Source organism: Chrysochloris asiatica, unplaced genomic scaffold (genome assembly GCF_000296735.1).
Source record: "Chrysochloris asiatica unplaced genomic scaffold, ChrAsi1.0 scaffold00069, whole genome shotgun sequence".
NCBI classification, from domain to species: domain Eukaryota; kingdom Metazoa; phylum Chordata; class Mammalia; order Afrosoricida; family Chrysochloridae; genus Chrysochloris; species Chrysochloris asiatica.
This window is the reverse complement of record NW_006408587.1, coordinates 15,393,215-15,412,158: the sequence shown is the minus strand read 5'-3', so window position 1 is coordinate 15,412,158 and position 18,944 is coordinate 15,393,215. Positions and strand designations below refer to the sequence as shown.

At 42.1% G+C, this 18,944-nt stretch overlaps 1 protein-coding gene across 1 annotated transcript in view; it reads left to right on the top strand.

Annotated features, from left to right (window-relative positions):
* Positions 1-304: 304 nt before the first annotated feature.
* TMEFF1 (transmembrane protein with EGF-like and two follistatin-like domains 1) overlaps positions 305-18,944 on the top strand; it is a 124,624-nt gene continuing 105,984 nt past the window's right edge. Inside the window, exon 1 of the mRNA XM_006864719.1 lies at positions 305-813. Coding sequence (XP_006864781.1) covers positions 618-813 — 196 coding nt within the window. The 5' untranslated portion in view covers positions 305-617. The remainder of the gene's footprint in view (positions 814-18,944) is intronic.

Below are 18,944 nucleotides of genomic sequence, written 5' to 3'. Positions count from 1 at the left end.
CAGTCCAGGGCGTCGGGATGGCAGGGTGGCCGCGACCCCCGCCTCCCCCCAGCGCTCCCGCCCCACCGCAGGAACAATAGCTCCCCTGGAGGCGGCGCCGGCCGCGGGCGGGGGCGGAGCTGTCGGCGCGGGCGCTGGGGGTGTGCGCGGGGCGGGGTCGCGGCCACCCCTCCCGCCGGCGACTCCGTCACGCGCCCCTCACCGGGCGGGCCGGGGTCTTTGTGACGCGGTGGCGACAGCCGCGGACACAAAGGGAAGGCGAGGAGGAAGTCGAGGGGCTGGGCCTGCCCCCGCCCTGCGACCCCCGCCCGCCGCGCGCACGCGCTCGTTTCCCAAGTCTAGGTCTCCCCACGCGAGCCCGCACCCTTGCGCGCACCCTAGCGCGCCCGCGACCCTCGCACGCTCCCGAACCCACTAACTCAGTCCTAAGGCGGCGGACCAGGGCCTGGCGGGCGTTGCAGGTGGGGCGGGGGATGCTGAGGGGTTGTGCCCGGGCGCAGCGGAGCGGCTGCTAGGAGACGCGGCGGCGGAGCGGGGCGGCGGCGGGGCTCCGGCGCACGGCTGGATGCCCCGGGCCTTCGGCTCCTTGGGCTTCCAGCCGTCTAGGGGCGCCAGTCATGAGCGCCGCGGCCACTGAGGCGCCGCTCAGGCTGCCTGCTGCTCCCCCGCTCGCCTTCTGCTGCTACACGTCGGTGCTTCTACTCTTCGCCTTCTCTCTGCCCGGGAGCCGCGCGTCCAACCAGCCCCCGGCTGGCGGCAGCGGTAGCGGTGGGGACTGTCCCGGCGGCAAAGGCAAGAGCATCAACTGCTCAGGTAGGACCGGCCCGTGCCCGCCCCCTGGGCCCCTCCCTCTCTCCTCCACCCCCGCCTCCCTTTGGGTCCCTGTGGCGGGACTGGGAAAGGCCCTGGCGTGGAGGTCCCGTAGAGAGGAGCTGGACGGTGATCAAGGGCGGAGGACTGGGTCGAGCGCGCCTTGCGAGCTTGGGGACGGGCGTTGGGGATGGGGAGTGGCCGTGCTTGCGTCCGTGTGTGTCGAGTGGCTGGGCGAGAATCGCCTGGGCTTGTTGTGAAGTGGTGGGGCCCGGGCCTCCAGCGTGATCGTGGGTTTGCATGCGGGAGCGCGTGTTTGTGTTGTGGAGCTCTGGGCTGGGAGGGTGGCCCCAGGCAGGGATTCTCTGTGTGTGTGTGTGTGCACGCGTGCGCTAAGAGTGGCAGACGGTGGGGAGCACCGGATCGAGGCGAGGGCTAAGGGAGTTGACCATTGCTTCTTCCCCAGGACACCAGGGCCTGGGAGGAGTTACTGGGGGTAAAGGGGAAGGGTAGCCCAGAGGAGTGAAGATAGGTAATGTAGATTCTGTGTGTTTGTGTGTGACCTTTAGGTTGAGAGGTGGTCACTTTGGCTTGAAAGAACCCCAAAGTCTGTGGATATGGGAGGGAAATTGGGCCCAAGAAGTTACCCTATATTTTTGTGTGTTGTGCATGGGTAAAAGCCTGGGACTCTGGAAGCCATCCTGGGTGTGCTTTGACGGGCACGGGTGGGGACTCTGGAATGAACCTGGTTTGTGTCGGTTTAGAAGGAGGGGACTACAAAACCAAAAACGTTGCCGTCGAATCGATTTCGAATCATGGCGACCCAGTAGGACAGAGTAGGACTGCCCCATAGAATTTCCAAGGCTGTATGTAGTCTTTATGGCCACCACCACCACCACCAGTCTTTACTGAAGCAGACTGCCACTTCTTTCTCCCGCGGAACACGCTGATGGGTTGGATCCACTGACCTTTCCGTTAGAAGTCGAACGCTTGCAATCTGCGCTACATTTAGGGTTTTGATGAAGAAACAGGTAATTAGGTCCCAGAAAGTGTCCCTGTGTAGCAATAGCAAAGAGTGACCTGGAGTTATTTAGGTAGTGTGAAGAGGGTACTGGTTCCGAAGGGACGATCTTGTGCCTCTGAGGAGGGCCTGTAGATAGGCAGCAAAGTGAGCGAGTGACCTCTCCCCTCTCGCCAAGGCCACCCGCCCCCCCCTCCCCCCAGCTGTTGGAAACAAAGAGCTTGCTAGGGCTTTAATGGATGAGACTGGGAGGAGGCCATCCAGGCAGCCAAGTCCCTCTTCCTTTCAAAAGGGGTCCCAGAGGATCCTGAGGATTCAGACCTGATCAGGCGAGGCACCAGGTCTGTGGGTGGGTGAGTCCTCCTGCAGCTGGCTAAGCAGATGCTAGTGATAACGATCCTTGCTAGCTTGGCCCCTTAACAATTCTCAATTCTCTACTGTGTTCATTAAGCCAGAGAGATGGAGGGGAGGGAGAATGGACAACAGGCCACTGGGGAATCCACTGGCTAGCAGCCTTGGATGACCTTTGTATATTTGGCCTTTCGAAGGGGCATCGCTTTGGGGCAATGAGGAGGGAGCAGGAGAACATCAACATAAATGCTCTGCCACCATAAATGAAGAAAATCTTTGGCCTGCTATTTAGAGTTATAGGTCTAAAAATCTTTTAATAATTTGCATAATGGTATATTTTATGAGGGAGGAGGGGCTTTAAGCACAGCAAACAATAGCATATCCATTAAAACCATTCCATCCATGTAATAACTTTTACTTTGCTTTTTTAAAATGTTAACTAGGATATGGGATAATGATTTATTTAATAGTAGTCACACTTAAGAATAAGGAAGACATTTGTTTATTAGAGTGTCTTTGTATAATAAATACTGGTTGGCAAACTTGTAAGTGATTTTTACCAACTCCTTGGAAACTCTATACAGGGTCACTGTGAATTGGAACCAACTCAGTGGCATTTATTGTACTGTGATTATTTGTTCTTGCTAAACTAATTTATCCGTAACAAGGTAGTGTTAAATGTATTTTTAGATTTTTTCTTTAATGGGGTAAGTATAGAAGTACAGGTGGAAATGTTGTCAAGTGCCATCGTGTGGATGGCAACTCATAATGACCCGGTGTAGGGTTTCTGAGGAGCGGCTGATAAGTTTGAACCGTTGACCTTGTGGTTAGCAGTCCAGTTCATATACCACAACACCACATCAGGATTCCAGAAAGGAAATTTGTTGTTGATTAGGTGCTGTAGAGTTAGTACTCATGCACAGCAGAACAAAACCCTACCTGGTTCTTTGCCAACCTCACAATTGTTGCTACACTTGAGCCTGTTGCTGCTGCCACTTTGCCAGTCCATTTCATTGGAGTTCTTCCTCTTTTTCAACAATATCCTGGTGCTCTTCATGTTTCATTATTCAATATTATGGTGCTCTCTGACAGTGTTCCACTGATGTTCATAAGGTTTTCAGTGACTAAATATTTGGAAGTAGTTTGTCTCTCCTTCCTAGTCAGTCTTAGTCTGAAAGCTCATCTGAGACCTGTCTACTGTGCTGGTATTTAAAATACTGATGGCATAGCCCTAGAACCACAGCAACATGGAAGCCACCACAATATGACAAACTGACAGACAGGTGGAAACCAGCATTGTATATAGAGAGGGTACTTACTGATTAAGGAATCATGACCCTTGCTAATCAGCTGTGTTATTTGGAATAAATCACTTTAATTTCTTTGCTATTTATAAAGGGACTTGGATTTAATAAATATTTCAGACTTCTTTCAAGGAATTAAAACATATCATTTGTCAATGATCTATAGATATCAAAAAGTTAGCCTGATAAAATGTTTTCTAACTCTGAAAAGTAAAGTCTAGATCTAAAACTAAACTTTTAACTAAATGATATTTATAGATTTTTGTTCTGTGTCTAATATGAGGAACTATTCACGTGAGAAGATCTTTTGAAACATTGATTTATACTTGCTTGCTAAGTGCTGTTGAGTCGGTTCTGACTTAGTGACATGCATTGTATAGGGTTTTCCAGGAGCTGCTGGTGGGTTTGAACTGCCAACCTTATAGTTTGCAGTCCAGTGCTGATCCTATAGCACCACACCAGGAGTCCTACAGTAATCCAGTCTGGATAGATGATTGGACATAGGTTTTTTGTGGACATTTATTACCCAGGACTCCTAGTGTGGCACTGTAGGATCCGCACTAGTCTGCGAACCACAAAGTTGGCAGTTCAAATCCACCAGCTGCTCCTCAAAAACCCTATTTAGGGTCACTATGAGTTGGAACTGACTCGATGGCACTTACCAACATTACCCAGGTATTTTTTATATAAGTGAATGTTTTCTCCATCATACATTTATCTGAGTTAAATCCTGTAAATACTGGCTTTGACTCCCTGCTGATTTTCATTTTTGGTTTTGAACGATCATTTTAGTCTTTTCTGACCTTCCTGGAGCCCGGTTCTGTCAGTTGGGCTACTCATAGCTTTGTCAATTTGAAGAGGAAGCTCTCTGGTGCTACTAATACAAGTTGTTTAGATCATGGAAAAATATGGAACTCTGTGATATTTCACTGGAGACTTCTTTCCAAGTTGATGTTGATACATGAATCAACCAGATGTTCAATTGGCTATACATCCTCTTAGTTCAGACTAACAGATTTTTCAGCTTTTGCTCTTCTCCATTTTCCCATTTTGTCTACCAGCCTATGGTTAAGAGATTCTGTCGGATGGTCTTGTTAGAACCAGTTATATGTTGTATCCTCTCTTTTCCCATTTTAATAATCCTTTCAAAAATCAAATGTTACATAGCCTGCCTTAATAAACATGCTCAGACTGCTAAACACGTGGTTGGTGGTTCAAACCCACCAGCCACTCCTCAGAAACTATACGGGGTTGCTGTCAGTCAGAAACTGTACGGGGTTGCTATCAGTCAGTTAACAATAACATTAAAAAGCAAATATTGTATAGCCTATCTTAATAAAGGAACCCTGGTGTGGGGCTATAGGTTAATGCTCTGGACTTCAAAGTCAGTTTGAACTGAAAGGTGGGCAGTTCACACTCAACAGCTGCTCCTTGGAAACTTTACACAGGGTTGCAACCTACCCGATAGCACTTAACAACTACAGTAAAGCCTTTCTTAATAAAGCCTTTCTCTTTTTAGTATGTTTGCACTGTTATCTAGCCATTCTAGAACTTTCCAGGAGTTACTTGGAACTTTACTCATACTCGTAGATGTTTGCTGGACCTGCATTTCTTCTCTTTGAAAATTAAGACTGTATTTTATTTCTGGGCTTCTGGCACCTTTTCAAGATAATCTTACATCAGCAGCAGTAGTTTTTCAGTCAGATCTAAAAGTTCTTTCAGTATCACGGGGTATGATTTGTTTGGATCAGAAAGCAAATCCTTTTGAACTAGGTCTGTCTTGTGTTACTATACACTGTTCATATCACTTACCTTAGATGTTGGCTCCTTTTGATCACCGTTCTACCCTTTCCACTTTGAAGATCATGCTTCTTGATGAAAATTACCAAAGCACAGAAGAAGCTGAGCGATTCTGCACTGTTGCCATCATCTCTTGATACTTCTGCTTCCCTCAACAGTGGGCCCTTTGTTTAGGTCTTCTTGTTTTGTTGTCCCCTTGCTTCTAAGATCTCCACTCATTTTGGGCTTTATACAGCTTAATTTAAAAACAAAAAACAAATAATCTTTGCTTTTATACTATTTTATCATTTGTACTTATTCTTTTAAAATTTAACTTAGTAAAAAGTACATTTGTTCAGTCAAAAAGATAAAAAGTTTGAACCTAAATGGTAGACAGCTGACCAGGTGATCTTAGGACACTTTTTCTCATTTGTAAAACGAAGATGATAGTGGTCCGTTCTGACTGTAAAGCTCCTGAAAAGAACTAATGAGATGAAGAATGTGAAATGTGTCGGTTAGGGAGCGATATTAAAGAGGTGAAAAAACATATTGTGAGACCAATAACTATGATTTGGTGATAGAATAAGGTGAAGAATTTAAGCTAGACTTTAAGTGGCATGGAAGTTGGAAATGGATTTTCTCGATGGTGGTGGTGTTTGTTACTAGGTGCCATCAAGTCGGTTCCAACTCATGGCGACCCTGTATAGGGTTTTTGAGTCTGTACATGTTGGTGGGAGCTTGAAAGCCTTATCTTTCCCCTGAGGAGCAGCTCTGTGGTTCTGAGTCCAATGCTTATCTTACAGAGCCACCGACTCCCCCTGGATGTGGGTAAGGATGGTTTAAAGGGATGACGAGAAGTGCTATGTTAGTGGCAGGTCAGAACCCTGGAGAATAAAAAGTGAGTTTTCCTAATTAGTTATGAGGTCTTATTCAAGAGACTTTACTTCTAGATCCCTGGTTGTAAGATATGGGCATTCATTATTTAATAACTCTTGATTGAATACTTAGTATAATCTAAGTATAATCGAATACAGTCAATATTATGGGAAATGTGGAGTCCTGGTGTGGTGCTGTAGTAGGATAAGCACTGAACTGCTACTGCAAGACTGACAGTTCAAATCCACTAGCCACTCCTTGGAAACTCTATCCAGGGTTGTTGTGAGTTGGAAATGACTCGTCAGCAGTTACCAGTAACAACATCCCACACGCGTACACAGCACTAGACTATATATTTTTTAACGCATCCAGTTAAATGGTTAATGGTGTGACACTCTAGGATCATCACTATACTGCTAACCAAAAGGTCGCTGGTTCAAACCCACCAGCTGCTCCTTGGAAACCCTGTACTGAATCGCTGTGAGTCGGAATGGACTCGACAGCACTGAATAACAGTAAGTACGTTCATGAGGTTTACAGTCATTACCACTCATTCCAGAACATTTCTGTCACTCCAGAACAAATCTCTTTCCCATAAACTTCCCATTCTTTTCCCTACTCTATCCATTGACAACTCTTGGTTTCTATGAGTTTTCTTATTTGCATTTCATATAAATGGAATTGTATATTACGTGGTTTATTTTACTTAAGGCCCCTGGGTGGCTGCAGTGTGACGGATATCCCTTTTATATACCCCTCATAGGGTCAGTAAGGAGCTCTGATAGCGTAGTGGTTACGCATTGGGCTGTGAGCTGCAAGGTCAGCAGTTCGAAACTACCAGATATTCCACAGGAGAAAGATGAGGCTTTCTGCTCCCGTAAAGATTTATAGCCTCAGAAACCCTATACAGGGTCTCTATAAGTCAGAACCTACTCCATGGCACATAATAACAATAATAACAACATGGGGTCAGTGTAAGTTGGAATTAATTTGATGGCAGTGGGTTGAGGTTTTTTTTTAAATAGAGATAATCCTTAGGCTGAGTTGGTGATTCTCTTCTCTCCCTTGTGAAGTTAGACAAGGAAGTTGGATGCTGCTGTCATTTTTTACACTGTCACAGACAGTTTGCTCTTGATTTCCAACTTAAAAGTTGGTGGTTTGAATCCCCCCACCCCCCAACACCATGGAAGAAAGTCCTGGCCATCATCATCTGCTTCTCTAAATATTACAGCCAAGAAAAAAACCCTTGTAACACACGAGATTGCCATGAATTGGATTCGACCTGATAGTCATCGTCGCCCCCTTTCACTTAGCATAATGTTTTCTAGGTTCATACATGCAGCATTATACCAGAACTTCATTCACTTTTATGGTCAAATAATACTTTATTTTATGTATATGACACATTTTGTTTATCCATTTATTAGTTAATGGATACTTGGGTTGTTTCCACTTTCTGGCTACAAGTTTTTCATGTACAAATGTGTGGATATTTGCTTTCATTTTATGTGGATATATACCTCGTAGTGAAATTGGAATTGGTCATATGGGAACTTTATGTTTAGCATTCTAAAGAACTGCCAAACTGTCTTCCAAAGTGACTATACCCTTTTACATTCCTACCAACAATGTTATGAGGGTTTTAATTTTTTCTTGTCTTTATCAACACTTGTTACTGTCTTTTTGATTTTAGCCATCCTTGGAAAGAAATTGTATCTCAGTGTGATTTTATTTGCATTTTCCTAATGACTGCACTGGATTGCAAAATTGGTTTGAACTCCAAGGTCAGTGGTTCAAGCTCCCCAGCCGCTCCTTGGAAACCCTATACAGGGTTGCTATTGGTTGGAACGACTCAACGCCACTTAACAAAAGAATAACAATGACTAATGAAAGGAGATCTGGTGGTGCATTGGTTAAAGACAATGGCTACTAAACCAAAAGGTCAGCAGTTCAATCCTACCTGCCACTCTGCAGCAGAAAGATGTGGCAATCTACTTCTGTAAAGCATTAAAAAGCCTTGGAAACCCTATGGGACAGTTCAGCACTGTTTTCTATGGTCGTTCTGAGTTGGAATTGACTAGACATCATTGAATTTGTTATGACTAATGTTACTGAGCATCTTTTGATACACTTATTGGCCATTTGTATGTCTTATTTGGAATGAAGTTTATTCACATCCTTTGTTGGGCTTACTTTGACATTCCTATGGTAAACTATAAGGACTCATTCCCAGCACACACATGCTCTGGCCTGTAAGTTTACTGTAGTTTGTGTACCACTTGAGTTCGTTGTTTACAAAAGTTATTTGTATCTGTTCTGAAACTTGTTTATATCAGTGGTATTTGTAATTAAAATTTAATAAATGTTACTCAGATTAATGAACTATAAATGCAAGAAGTTGTTATGAAATGCTTTGGAAAGACTTAATAAAGTTAAGAGACTGAATGAAAGAATTGTCTTTGAATTAGACTGTATTCAAAACAAGATTGGGAAATGAAACAGGGGAATCCCTGTAAATGTCTGGAAGGCTTCTGCTCCCAGAAAACTTTTCAACTATCTCTAGTGCTTGTTTTCTTTGGAAGGAAATGAAAGTGGACATCATACACCATGGAGTGGCTTTATCTAAGAAAGTAGAGAATTGTATTTAGCAGACCCATGTTCAAAAGGTCTTGGTACTGAATTGGGAAGTGAATGTACACCTGTATGTTTGAAATTAAAATGGTTAGCATGTATATATAATTTTTTAAAATGATGTCTTATTTTTACAGACTTTTATAAAAGATTGACCAACTATTAGTCTTGACTATGCCTGAAATAAAGGTTTATATTGTACAAGGAGACTTAGGAAGATACAGTGTTGAGGCAATGAATAATTTTGACTTGGAGAAAAAAACCAGTTTCATTGAGTAAATGGCACTGGGTCTGGTCTTTAAAAGGGAGAGTAGAATGTCAGCTTGTGATCCCAGGCACATTGCTGTTGGTGTTCCTTTTGCCTGGAAACCTTCTATCTACTTAACTCCTTCAGGTCTTTCCTTCAATGTCACCTTCAAAATGATGCTTTGAAGTTGCAACCTTTTCCATCTGCCATTCCCTCTTTGCCTCGCCCAGACCCTATTCTTCCTTCATGCTTTTTTTTTGTTGTTGTTCCAAAGCACCTTATTGCTGTGTGACTTACTGTGCATTAAACCTGCCGTCATTTTTCTTTCATCGGAGCTCCATGAAGGCAGAGATATTTCTCTAGTTTGTTCGCTGCCGCATCAGTGATACCTAGAACAGTGTCTGGCACAAATGTAGGTGCCCAGTACATATTTGTGGAATGCATTAATGAACAAGGAACTTGGGGGATTGGAGTTGACATGCTCAGCTGAATGATTTCCGATATGGCACCAAAAAATCAAACTCACTGCCATTGAGTGGATTAAAAACTCGAAGGGATTCTATTGGATAGCTAGAACTTCCCTGTAGGCTTTCCAAGGCTATAAGTCTTTATGGAAGCAGACTGTCTGCCCCATCTTTCCCTGCAGAGCAGCTGGTATGTTTGAAACACTGACTTTTTTTTTGGTTAGTAGCCAAGCTCTTTGACCACTCACTATGCCACCAGGCTCCTTAGACAAGGCACACCAATGAGAAAACGAAGGGAGGATTTTGGAAATATGTACTAGAGTATGGGCTCATAGCAATCCCAGTTGTTATAGAATAGAATTGCTACACAGGGTTTTCTTTTTTAACTTAAATTTGTTTATTATGAATTGAGTGAAGGTTTATAGAACAGATCCATCAGTTTTACATTTAACAAATTATACACTTAGTTTCAGCTCTGTGTTGCAATCCCCGCCACGTAACATCACTTCCACATTTCCTCCTTACTTTTCTTGTTTCCATTCCTCTTCTTTTCCCAAGTCTTCTGAATTTTGTCCTTAGGTAAACTTCTTTTGATCTGGAGTGGTTGATCATTCTATGTTGTGTATACTATTGTATCATTGTATGTACCTCATTAATGTTAGTGTCCCTGCTATATGCCTATCTGTCTATTGCTTCATTGAAAACTGGGCCACTGGGGTGAGTTCAGTTTCAGACCTGAAGAGTGACCAAGGGCCATAGTCTCAGGTTCTACTAGCCTCTGTCTGACCAGTTGTTGTTGTGTGCCGTCATATCGTTTCTGACCCATAGTGACACTGTATTGGGTTTCTGAGGAGTGGCTGGTGAGCTTGAACTCCAGACTTTGTGGTTCAAACCAATTTTGCAGTCTAGTGCGTTAGCCCACAGCACCACACCAGGAACGCCATCTGATCAGTAAGACTGGTCTTTTTTTTGTTTGATTTTGTGTTTTGTTCCACATAGTCTCCCATTCTATCCAGGTCCTTCTACTGTGAGCCCTTTCAGCTCAGTTGGTAATGGTAACCAGGCACCATCTAGTACTTTGGGCCTTAGGGGCTTGCAGACTGACAAAAATGTGGTCTGTTAGTCTGTTGAATTCATTGTTTCCAAGTGACTTCAGTTTTCATTTCCATCAGTTTTCTTTCCTCTTGACAAGGAGAGACCAACAGTTGCACCTTAGATGGCCGCCTATGAGTTTTTAAGATCCCAGTGACTACTCATCAGAGTAGGATGTAGAACATTGTCTCTGTGGATTATTTTATGCCATTTGACTGTGGTGTTCCCTGAGACATCTGTAAAGTTTTCTTGGCTGTAATCTTTACAGAAGTATTTCTCCAGCTATCTGGGTCTGAATCACCAACCTTTAGGTAGCAGGCAATTGACCAGGACTTAGAATTGACTCAATGGCAAGTTTTTGTTTGTTTTTTTAATGTTGTGAGGATTATTAAGGCAGGACACTAAGGCAGAAGACAAGGTACAGATTTATATGGCAGCATTAATAGAAAACCTCGAAGTCTAATATGAGTGTGATACTTGCTCTGTACAGAAAGGGAAGCTTTTAGACATAAGTTTTAGTGACGTGATTTTAGAAAGCAAAGTCTGAATTGGAAACAATGGAATGGAGAAGGAAAGATACTGGGGAGTGTGGGGCAACGTGGTGGTGGTGGTGGTGATGTTGGTGCAAGGTGGTGGTGGTGTGCCTTCGAGTTGGTTCTGACTCATAGTGACTCTATGTACAGTTTCTGACGCTGTAAAATTTTACTGGAGCAGAAAGCCTCATCTGTCTCTAGGGAAGTGACTGGTGGATTCAAACTGCTGACTTTACAGTTAGTAGCCCAAATCATAACCCACTGCGCTAACAACAGTAAAACTGGGGAGCATTAAGGGACTTGTTTAACCTGCACAGAGTTGAAAAAAAAATGGCTTTAGCTGTTAATCATTGAAATCTGGATATTTTATTAAAAAATCTGGATTTCTGCCATTCTTCTGAAGTTGAAGGATTTCAACAATGGCAAAAATGTTGTTGTTAAGTGCCGTCAAGTTGGTTCCGACCCATAGCGAACTGTGTAGTGTTTTCGAGGAGCAGCTGGCGAACTTGAACCGCTGATCTTGCGGCTCAAACCAACTTTGCAGTCTAGCATATTAACCCAAGCTAGAGCTATACAGGGGCAAAAGTATGAAAACTTCCTAGACATTACAAAACACCATGAGGCAATGAGTTGCTGGGCCTGGGGGCTCAGGACCATAGTTCTTAAAGACCATGTGCTACATCTTACTTTGGTGAATATTGAGTAGGATCTTAAAGCTCATGAGTGGCCATCTAAGGGTCTCTCGGTATGCAGAGGAAAGAAGGTGATGAAAATTGAAGACACTTGGAATCAATTAGTCCAGTAGACACATGGAACATGTGAACTTAAGGCTCCACGACTCTGAGACCAGAAGAACTCGATGGTATCTGGCTGCTACTACCAACTACTTGAAATGGATCACATTAGAAGGACCTTGATAGACTAAGAGAAAATGTGGAACAAAATGCAAAATTATAAAAAAGACTGGACTTACTGATCAGAAAGAGACTGGAGGGTCCTTGAGACTGGTCCTTGGCTACCCTTCAGGTCTGGAGCTGAACTCACCCTTGTGGCTGAATTTTCAGCCAAGCTGTAATTAAGTATCTAGTGGGGATAACAACACTAGTAAGATATGCTCATCATGAAATAGTCAACCATTCAAGATCCAAATGGCAACATTTACCTAAGGATAAAGTTCAGAAGGGTTGGGAAAGGAGAGTGGAATGGAAATAACCACAGGAAGGAAGTAGGTGACTATTGTTGCATGGAGGGAATTGTAATCATTGAGGTGAAACGAAGTGTATGATTTGATGAATGTAAAACTGATGATCCGCTTTGTAAACCTTCATTCAATTCACAATTAAGTTTCAAAAAAAAAAAAAAAAAAAAAGAGCTAGTGTTGTCTGGTGAGGCATGGAGTTCCCACCCAGCCTGCCTTTTCCATTGATCTTTTCTGCCTTAGCTTCTGTGTCTCTTGTATAGGAGGTGGAGTGAATTGTGATGCTCTTAATTTGGAATGGAGACCAATTTGGAGGAGAGTCAAAGTGATGTATCTTCTTTCCTTTATTCCTGTGACTTTAGTCACCAAGTTAAATACAAACCCTTATTTCTGCAGTGCCCAGTCTTTCCCATCTGTATTCCCTGCTATTCCAGTGGACTGGACTTTTCACTTCCTCTGCCTCTTTTTTTTTCTTTAAATTCATCTTCCACCACTTCATACTTGAAACCTACCCAGCTATCTTTGATTATACCGTTTTTCTTGAAACTCTCACTAATGGTGTTTTTATCAAATCTATTTTTCCTTAATTTTAATATCTTTACCATTTTCCTTTTTCTTGTTTCTCCTTCTAAATTCTTTAGGTGGAAATAGAACATTATTTCTTTTTCCTTAACATTATAGGCAGATATAATGAAATTCTTCTAACCATTGTTATAAGGTACAGAATTTGGGAATGTTGCAGATAATTTTGTGGTTTTTGCATACGATCTAAGAATGTCTTATTTAGGTGCTTAATTGCATGTTTCACAGGATACATGAAGTCACAGGAGGAAAAAGGTACATCACTTTGACTCTTTTTGTTAAATTTTGTGAACAATCCTGTACCCTGGAAAAGAAGGTTTATTTCCTTGATTTCTCAGTCTTCGTATAACTGTTAATTTTACTTAAAAATATTTTAATAATGATATAATTTAAAACCTCGAATTACTTAAACCTAGAGAAAAGTTACAAGAACAGTACATTTGGGTTCCCCAATTATTAATATGTTACTGCTTTTGTCTTATCACATTCTTTTTTTATATACGTTTGTATCTTTCTTTATATACGTATACATATGTATGGTGGTGGTGGTTGTGTGCCAACGGATTGATTCTGATTCATAGCAACCCTGTATAGGGTTTCCAAGGCTGTAAATACTTACGGGAGCAGAAAGCCTCATCTTTCTCCCAGGAAACTGGTAGATTAGAACTACTGACCTTGGGATTAGCAGCCCAGCTCGTAATCCACTACACTACACTACCAGGGCTCCTTTATATTTGTTATTGTTGTTAAATGCCATAGACTTGATTCCAACTTATAGGTACTCTGTATAGGGTTTCTGAGGAGTTGTTGTTAAAGTGCTGTCTTGTCAGTTTTGACTCATAGCGACCTATATAAGGGTTTCCGAGGAGCGGCTGGTGAGCTTGAACTGTGGTGCCACACCGGGACTCTATCCCGTTCTGCCAAGTTGACCCTGACCATAGCTGGTCTGTTCTTTGTTGATTTGTTTTGTCATATGATGTTAATGAAATACTGGAGCCTCTGGTTATAATGATATTGTTGTTAAGTGCTCACGAGTTGATTCTGACCCACAGCGACCCTGAATAGGGTTTCCCAGGAGCAGCTGGTGAACTTGAACCACCGACCTTGCAGTTCAAATGACTTTGCAGTCTGATGCATTAGCCCACGGTGCCACACCAGGACTCATGGTTATAATGATCGAGGTTTATTTTTCACAGGTTTTTTTTGGTTGTTGTTGTTAGATTTTTGTTACTTTATTCAGAACATAGTTCAGTAGTTGTACTTTTTACCTTTGTTTAGGGTAGATTTAAAGTAACTCTGATGTCATAATAAACCTCAAATCCAAACCCATTGCCGTTAAGTTGACACCACCTCACAGTGACCCCATAGAACAGAGTAGAATGCCCCCTGGTTTTCTGGATTTCTGCTTGTCTTTTGGTTTTTATGTGCTGGGGTTTGTTTCCCAATCCCAACAATCTATGTTTTTTAGTATATTTATTGTTGTTGTGAAGTGCCGTTGAGTCAGTTCTGACTTGTTATGACCCTGTATAGGAGCAACTGGTGGGTTAGCAGTCCAGTGCTTATCCTACAGTGCCACACCAGGACTCCAGTATATTTATTTGTTGTTGTTGTTAAGTGCCGTCGAGTCGGTTCCGACCCATAGCGACCCTGTACCGGGTTTCCGAGGGTGTAAATCTTTACGGGAGTAGAAAGCCTCATCTTTCTCCCGTGGAGCGGCTGGTAGTTTCGAACTGCTGACCTTAAGGTTCGCAGCCCGATTCGTAACCACTACGCTACCAGAGCTCCTTCCAGTATATTTATAGGGTTGGGCAGTTATTGCAACAACTAACTTTCTAACATTTCTGTTCCTTCACTGCGGTGGAGAGTTAGCTACTCATTACCAGTCACTCCCTGCTTCATAGACTCTCCACCCTAAGCCCTATTGTTGTTGTAGTTGTTGTTAAGTGCCGTCAAGTTGGTTTCACTTTATGGGGCCCAGTTTAGGGTTTCCGAGGAGCAGCTGGTGAGTTTGACTGTTGACTTTGTGGTTCAGAAGTCCAGTGCTGATCCTACAGCGCCATATTAGGAGTCCATAACCCTCAGCCCTAGAGGCAAAACCATAGTCTGTTACCTGTCTATGGATTTTGCCTGTTTTGAACATTGCATATAACTTAGAATCATATAGGATTCTATAGGGTTGGAAAACACTTATCAATATGTTTTAGTGACTACCTTCTTTCAGTTAGCATAATGTTTTCAAAGTTCATCCATGGTGTAGCATGTATCAGAACATCACTCCTCTTTAGGAGCAAATCCTATTCTAAAAGGTGATGTATGACTATGTGCCCCATTTTGTTGATCTATTGTCAGTTGATGTCCATTTGGGTTGTTGCGACTTTTTGGTGAATCGTCATAATGCTGATCTGAATACTCATGTACATACAGCTTTTTGTGTGGATGTATGTTTTGGTTTTGTTTATGTATTACTGAGAATATACAGCAGTTCAGCAGTTTCTGTGTATGTGCAATTCTGTGGTATTAATGACATCCTTGGGGTTGGGCACCCATTCTCATCCTCCTTTTCCAAGTGGTTCCTCCCTTGTTAACATAAACTCACTGCTCTCTAAGGTTCCTGTCTAATCTTTTGAGTTTCTGTTGTTACTTTGAGCCTATGTAGATCTTATTAACAGCATAATCCTCAAGGCAGATCTTTTATGAGGTAAGTTAAATGATTGCTTGGTTTTAAGAAGACTTCAGGGGATACTTTTGGTTTAAGGCGAAGATCATCTCAGGGCAATAGTTTCAGGGGTTCATTTACCTTGTAGGACTCCAGGAAGTCTGGAGTCCATCAAAAATGGAAATTTTGTGATAGCTAATCATTTCCTAAGTACATCTTTGTTGTTGTTGTTGTTATGTGCCGTGGAGTCGATTCCGACTCATAGCGACCCTGCACAGGGTTTCCGAGGCTGTTAATCTTTATGGGAGCAGAACGCCTCATCTTTCTCCCGCGGAACCGCTGGTAGTTTCGAACTGCTGACCTTACGGTTCGCAGCCCGATTCGTAACCACTACGCTACCAGAGCTCCTTAAGTACATCTTTACTCTCTCTCTTATTTTCTCTGTTTATGTGATTTCTTTAATGGAATTAAAAACTTTAATTTCTTTTAAACTGGGTTGGGAGATAGCTTCAACTCTTTTAGCCCCTTCTCCCTTGTTTTTCTAACATTGTTAGCTTTTTCTAACACTTTTAAGAGAAGTCTTCATTATTCCTATTATTAGTTCCATTATTATGTTATCACGGAGTGAAGCATTTAGTGGATTTACTTAGTTCCTTAGGCACTTTGAAATTCTATGTTTAAATCTTAAAATTCTCTAGTATATGTTTTTAATTTATTGGGTGACTTAATTTATTGTTAATCCTTTGTTAGTATTCAAAACCATTTACTTTTCAAAAGTGTCATGTAGTTCTCATGTCCTAGTTGTCTTATCATTTTCTGAAAAGTCTTTTCAGCTTTTAAACTTAACATATTCTACTACCTTCAAAAACGTTGGCAGGTATTATATTTTCGACGGCAGCTCCGTGTTTCTCATTTTGTGCAAATATTCTGAGCTGGGGGCGGTGGGGAGGGACCCATACCATTTTTCCTTGTTATAAAAGCAGTATTTGCTTGATGTAGAAAATTTGAGGACTGTGAAAAAACATAAAGAAGAAATTTTTGATGGCTGCCATTCTTTTGTGTAATTTCTTAATGTTCATGCTGAGATGATTTCATTTTGTACCCGAAAAATCTTAAATTTTTCTTCATGATTGATTTTACTTTGGTATTTTTGTTTAACTGGAGCTCTCCTGTTTGGGAATTTTAAGTTCAGTTTATTTTACCTTGTTAGATATTAATCTAGTATTTTGTACGAGAATCTAAATGGCTCGTGGTGTTCTATTAAGTCTGCTTTTCCTAACCTAATTGCTATGTTTAGAGTCTCTCTGTTCAGAAGTTAGCCCATTATTCTTTTTTCATATTTTCTGTATCTCTTTGAAAATAGTTTCAAGTTTCTGAGTGCTGGCCTGTGATGTATTTACGTACTATTTTCTTTTGAGGTATACTTTTAGATGTGTAGTTGGGTTTAGTGTTACTTTTTCTTCTTTTGTGTTTACACCACAAGTGCTTCCTAATCCATTTCCTTAACTCTAGGGCTTAAAAATTTAGAAGAAAAAAAAAAAATATTCTTCACTGTTTTAGAACAGGTAGATCTGAGGTTGCGGTTGTGTCTTCTAAGTTTTGCTACTGGTGATTCAGCCAAAGAGGAAAAGTATATTTTGTAATTTTCATTGTTCTTTGTAATGATTCATTTAATCCTTACAATCCCATGAGGGATTGCTATACCCCTCTCTACTTCAGAGAGATTTAGTTCTTGGCTAAAGTTAAATAGTTATATAATCAAATAATTGGAGCTCCAAGTCTGGAACTTGTTCTAAAACAGAGTTTTGTGAAGCCCTTAAAAAATTCTCTTTTAAAATAGCACAGATTCTCCAGTGCCAACTTGCAGGTTATTTTGTTGGTAAATTCTTGGGTTCTAAGGAACCTTTGTAGCACAGTGGTTTATGCATTGGATTGCTAACTGCAAGGTCACTAGTTCAAATCTACCAGCTGCTCTGTGATAGAAAGATGAGGCTGGCTGCTCTTGAGATATATAGTCTTAGAAACCCGAAGGGACAGGCAGTTACCTCTGTCCTATAGAGTCACTATGGCGCTGTAGGTTAGTGCACCAGATTGCAAAGCCATTTGAACTGCAAGGTCGGCGGTTCAAGCTCACCAGCTGCTTCTCGGAAACCCTATACAGGGTCGCTATGGGTTAGAACCGACTCGACAGCACTTAACAACAACAACAATAGTGTCACTATAAGTCTTGTTGGCAATGGTTTGGTTTTGGGGTTTACTGGGTTCTGGGTACCTCCTATTAGTGTTAGAAACAGAGCCACAGCATGTTTTTCTCGTTGGTAGGTTTGTATTTTATTTTATTTTTTAATTTGATGATTTGTGTTAGATGTACTTGCTTACTCATAAATACATATGTAAACATGTGGCTGTTGTGAAATACGAACAAGATTATTACTATATGTATATGCTTTTTTTTAAAACTTCACAATGGAATTGTTGTGGCGCCATAGGATAACACTGGATCTCGAGGTCGGTTTGAGCTGCAAGGTGGGTGGTTCTAACTTACCAGCCACTCCTCAGAGATCCTGTACAGGGTCGCTGCGACTCTATGGCACTTCCCAACATGGGACTTGGTCTACTTTCCATAGCAGGAAAAGTGTTTTTTTTTTTAAATACAATTTTATTGTGTTTTAGGTGAAACTTTACATAGTTCCCATTTGACAATTGTTAAGGAGCTCTGGTAGCGTAGGGGATACGAGTTGTGCTGCTAACCTCAAGGTCAGCAGTTCGAAACTGCCAGTGGTTCGGCGGAAGAAAGATGAGGCTTTCTGCTTCTGTAAAGATTTATAGGCTTGGAAACCCTATACAAGGTTGCTATGGGTCAGAAGTGACACGCTGGCACTTAACAACAACAACAAAAACAACAACAATGTACAAATTGTTCATTGACATTAGTTACATTTTTTTTTACAGTGAGTCAACATTCTTTTTGTGTTCTAGTGGTTCTGTTTCCAGTGCTCTAGTTTCCCTCCCCTTCTCTCTCTCTTTTTTTTTAAATGTTTTATTTTGAATTATATGGTAGTTTACATGGGAGAACTTTAGTTTTGCATTCATTCCATTGTATATCATCTCATTGCCATGTTTCCAATCCCCTCCATGCATCATCAACCACCCAAAGGGTATATCCCAGAAACCCGCCCTCTACACTCCCCCCCACCCAGTTTTCGGCCCACAGTCCCTTTCCCTCTCTGGGTCCAAAGTCCCCAGCTGCTTCATCACTCCACGTCATCATCTCTGTCTCTATCTCAGGCATCTCTGTTTCTCTGGGTAGAGTCCCGCTCTTGGTTCTTCTCCGTTGATGGTCCCAGAGACCTCTGCTCCTATCTGGAGAATTAATCACTCCCTTCCTTGTTACAAAACG